The sequence below is a fragment of the Pterocles gutturalis genome, unplaced genomic scaffold (genome assembly GCF_000699245.1).
Source record: "Pterocles gutturalis isolate BGI_N339 unplaced genomic scaffold, ASM69924v1 scaffold38292, whole genome shotgun sequence".
NCBI classification, from domain to species: domain Eukaryota; kingdom Metazoa; phylum Chordata; class Aves; order Pterocliformes; family Pteroclidae; genus Pterocles; species Pterocles gutturalis.
Window position 1 is genome coordinate 11055 of NW_010114111.1, and position 4056 is coordinate 15110.

Below are 4056 nucleotides of genomic sequence, written 5' to 3' on the forward strand. Positions count from 1 at the left end.
CCCGTGACGATGTCGTAGCCCAGCTCCATCAGCGCCGCCGACAATGCCTTGCAGTTCGCGACCACCTGCTGCTGGTAAGCCTTGAACTCGGGCGTCATGGCCTGCCGCAGTGCCACCGCGATGCCTGGGGAGGAAGGGAGACCCAGCTGAGGTTTGGGGGGCTGGTGGGGACGTGTAGCACTGCCAGAAGTCATCCTGGCAGCTGAGCAAACTGAGGGAGGGTCCCTTCCCCTAACCAGGCTGGTGACATGGTGACACTGCCATGAGCCAAAAAGCAGGATGGGAAAAACCTGGTCGTTCCTCGGGCAATGCTGGACCACACCGGCTGCTCCTTGCTGCCGTATCTCCAGGCTGTGTGCTGGGGGGGCAGAGCCCAGCCAGGACAACTCTGCCAGCTCCCTTTGCCATCCCGGCGCTCGCAGCCAGCCTGGATGCGTACCTGCGATGGCGTGGTTGTGCGGTCCGCCCTGCAGCCCGGGGAACACCGCCTGGTTGATGAGGCTCTCCAGGTTGTAGAGTGTTTCCTTGCCCGTCTTGGGGTCCACGCTGCGGGTGCCTGCGGGAGGGGCAGAGTTTCTCACGAGGCAGCTCAACCTCCCATCTCCCACGAGCTGCTTTCACCCCCTGGCCTCTTAGAGCTGGGAATGTGGTTGTTCCTCCTCAAATCTGGGACACGGTTGGCCCTGGGAAGCTCCCCAGATGCCCCCAGGAGGCCCTGGACCTTCCTGCCCTCTCTCCTTCCCAGCTGGAGCAGGAAGGAGCTTTAACTTGCAGCCCCCTCAGCCTGGGAGGAGCATTTCTCCCAGTTTCCCGGACAGGGCGGGCACCTTTACGGTAGAAGATCATCCCAGCCCTGCAGCCCCGCAAGGTCTTGTGGGTGGTGGTGGAGACGACGTCGCAGTGGTCGAAAGGGGAGGGCACCACGCCGGCAGCCACGCCCGCTGATGTGGGCCATGTCAGCCATGAGATAGGCTCCGTTGGCGTCGGCGATCTTCCGCATGCGGGCATAGTCCAGGTTGCGCGAGTAGCAGCTGACACCTGCAGGGAGATGACATTTGGAGGGGACAGGAGCAGATGTGTGAGCACCCTGGGACACCCTGGGTCCAGCCCTGCAATGGGGACAGCCCAGCTAGGACAGCACGCGAGCTTCCACCAGCATGGAGGTGTTGGAGGTCTCCTCCTGGCACTGCAGCATCTGTGGGTGCCTCTGGGCTTACCAGCATGCGAGGAGCCACCGCCTCCCCCGGGGGGTCAGAGGTGGGTAAGGGTTTGATCCTGACCTGCTATGATCAGCTTGGGGTGGAAAAGGCGGGCGTTCTCCTCCAGCCGGTCGTAGTCGATGTAACCGGTCTTGGGGTTGACCTGGGAGAGGAAGAGGAGGGTTCAGCCACCTTGGTTAGGGTGAAGATCTGCGGCAGTGTCACCCCGCAGGAGGGGGTGCTGGGAGCCTGACATCGGTGCTATGAAGAGGCACAAACGCTTATGACGACCACATCCTGGTTCCAGCTGGAGCAGCTCTCTGTACCTTGTAGGGCATGGACTCGAAGAAGACGGAGGTGGCAGAGATCTTCTTCTTGTCCGTCATGAACCCGTGGGTGAGGTGGCCCCCGTCGGGCAGGTCCAGCCCCATGATCCTGCCGTGGGGCTCCACCAGGGCCGTGTACACCGCAAAGTTCGCAGGTGACCCTGCAGGGAGAGCACACCAGGCCAGTTACAGGTGCTGGGATGAGCAGAGGTGGTGCAGCCATCCTGGCTCTCCTGAGCGCCTCATTACCTGAGTAGGGCTGGACATTGACACCCCACTTCTGGGGGTTGAGCCCGTATGCCTGCAGAGCTCGCTTCTGGCAGAGCCTTTCCATCTCATCTACGAACTCTGTCCCACCATAGTACCTGCGGGTAAAAGATGGGGCAGGGGTTAAACCAAGCCCTGTGACCAAGCTGTGGAGCACCCAGTGATGCCATGGTTGCGGCAGCCACCGTAGCAGATGTGACCCTGCTGAGATTGTCCCGTGCGTGGCCAAGGACAGAAGCCGAGAGGGTCAGATCCTGCCCTGGAGGAGCTTGGCTGCCAGCACCAGGACATCGCTTCCTTCCCAGAGGTGAGGTCTGGTGGTCCCCCTCCCTCTCTGCGAGGTTTTGTGTTGGGGGGACTCTGCTCCAGCCCCGTACCTCTGCCCTGGGTAGCCCTCGGAGTATTTGTTGTTCATGCAGGATCCCAGGGCCTCGAGGACCGCTCGGCTTGCAAAGTTCTCTGATGCGATTAACTCCAGCCCCAGCCTCTGCCGCTGCTTCTCCTTCTTGATGATGCTGTGCACCTTTGGGAGGGGAGAGAAACAGCTTCACCCGCGCTGGCTCTGCATGGAGACGTGGATGCTCCGCCATCAGGGATGCACCCCCGGAGGGGACAGGGCAGGGAGAGGGGCCTGGAAAGGTGCTGGAGAAGGGAGAGGAAATCCCTTCTTGGTACAGCTGATCCCACACAGTTCATATGTCCAGTCACAGGCCTTGTTTTGGGTTTCTACCTGTCAGGAAGCTGCCAGGTAATTCAGCTGTCACTTGGGCTAGAGAGTCAAGGGCAACTGCCAAATGGCCTGGGGGGGCCGGCTGTGCTGGTGTGGGTATCAGAGCTTCAGGCAGAGGGGTACGAGCAATAGATGCAAAGTTCCAACCATGTTATGGGCACACGGTTGGAGGATGCCCTCCCTCTCCACCTCTTGCTGCAACCAGAGTGCACAGAGGGTGGATGGGTCCCACCAGCTCGGCCTTGGACCATCTCCCTGACACATCTCTGGCTCGAGGCGGTCAGCATCCCCACAGCTGCCCGGGGATGAATGAAGCAGCTGCTGGGGAGGGGTCAGGACAGGGCTCTCACCTCTGGGTCGTTGCTGTCGAGCGGCTCCACCAGCATCTTGTTGTGGGAGGCCCAGAGCTCCGCACTGGGGAGGCCCCCATCGCCCTGCACTGAGTTTGCCATCCTCCTGCTGCGTCCAATGTCACCTGCCAGGAGAGAGGGGAGTTTGTTGGACAGCAGCAGGGCTGGGTGCCTCCACCCTGTGTCCCTGCGTGCTGCCTGCTCCCATCCCACATCCTCCCTGGAAACACAGAGGGACCAGCCATGGGCTGGGACGCATGGGGTGAGTAAAAGAGACACCCATCAGGCTTCCCCGCTGATGTAAGACCAGTACATTAATTACAGCGCTTTGATCATTTCTGATACTCTCCCATCACCGCCTCCCCTGGGCTCCCCCCACCCAGCTCTCCTGTGCCTGGCCAGACACTCGGGGACATGGTGAACCTACACATGGACTAAACTGGATCAGCAACAGGAGCAGTGCCTTTCCCTCGTGATCCCGTGTATCTGTGAGTATTGGTGCTTCTAGGAAATGCTGCCAAATGCTCTCATGGACAGAAGGGTGTCCTCCTAAAACTGATGTTTAATTTCAAAGGCAGTGAAGTGTTTGTACTCACAGACTTGAGTTTTTAAAGAGTGTTATGTTACCTCTCAGCTACTTTCCCTTGTGTATAGCCACGAGGGCAAATCCCCAGCAGGTCCAGCCCCAGACCCTAACTGAAGCAAGCGCGGCTCACGGAGCTGGGCCCCGAGAGGCAGCAGCTCTGCCTCAGCTTGACTCCATGGCACAGCGTGATGCCCAGGCCTGGCAGCAGCCCTCCAGCAGTGGTGGGACCAACGCTGGCATTAAAATGCAGAGCACAAGCTCCCGGGCGTGAGTGACAGCCCAGCTTCTGCCTTGGCTGGCAACAACGGACCTCTTTACCCATTAACCCCGCAAGGCCAGCGAAGGGCTGTGAGCAGGTTATTAAGCAACTGCACTTAGTTTGCTCAGTTGTCCTCCTGCCCAACCGCGGGGCCTCGCTGGCAGGGTGGGAATCTGGGCTGGGATGGGGAAAGGGCAGGGTGCAGCGGGTCCAGCTGGGTCTGGCATGTCCCCCCAGCAAGGGTCACAGCGGTATTCACACACCTGCTGGGGGGACTGATCTCCTCATTCCCCAGCCAGGATGAGACCCCCATTTCCACCCTCCTGGTGGGACAACAGT

At 60.4% G+C, this 4056-nt stretch overlaps 1 protein-coding gene across 1 annotated transcript in view; it reads right to left on the minus strand.

Annotated features, from left to right (window-relative positions):
- SHMT1 (serine hydroxymethyltransferase 1 (soluble)) overlaps window positions 1-2974 on the minus strand; it is a 4207-nt gene extending 1233 nt beyond the window's left edge. The window contains 9 exon segments of the mRNA XM_010074738.1: window positions 5-124; window positions 440-556; window positions 828-937; window positions 939-1038; window positions 1281-1362; window positions 1526-1686; window positions 1775-1890; window positions 2170-2315; window positions 2873-2974. Of these exon segments, the coding sequence (XP_010073040.1) occupies window positions 5-124; window positions 440-556; window positions 828-937; window positions 939-1038; window positions 1281-1362; window positions 1526-1686; window positions 1775-1890; window positions 2170-2315; window positions 2873-2974 (1054 nt within the window).
- Between the last annotated feature and the right edge of the window lie 1082 nt (window positions 2975-4056).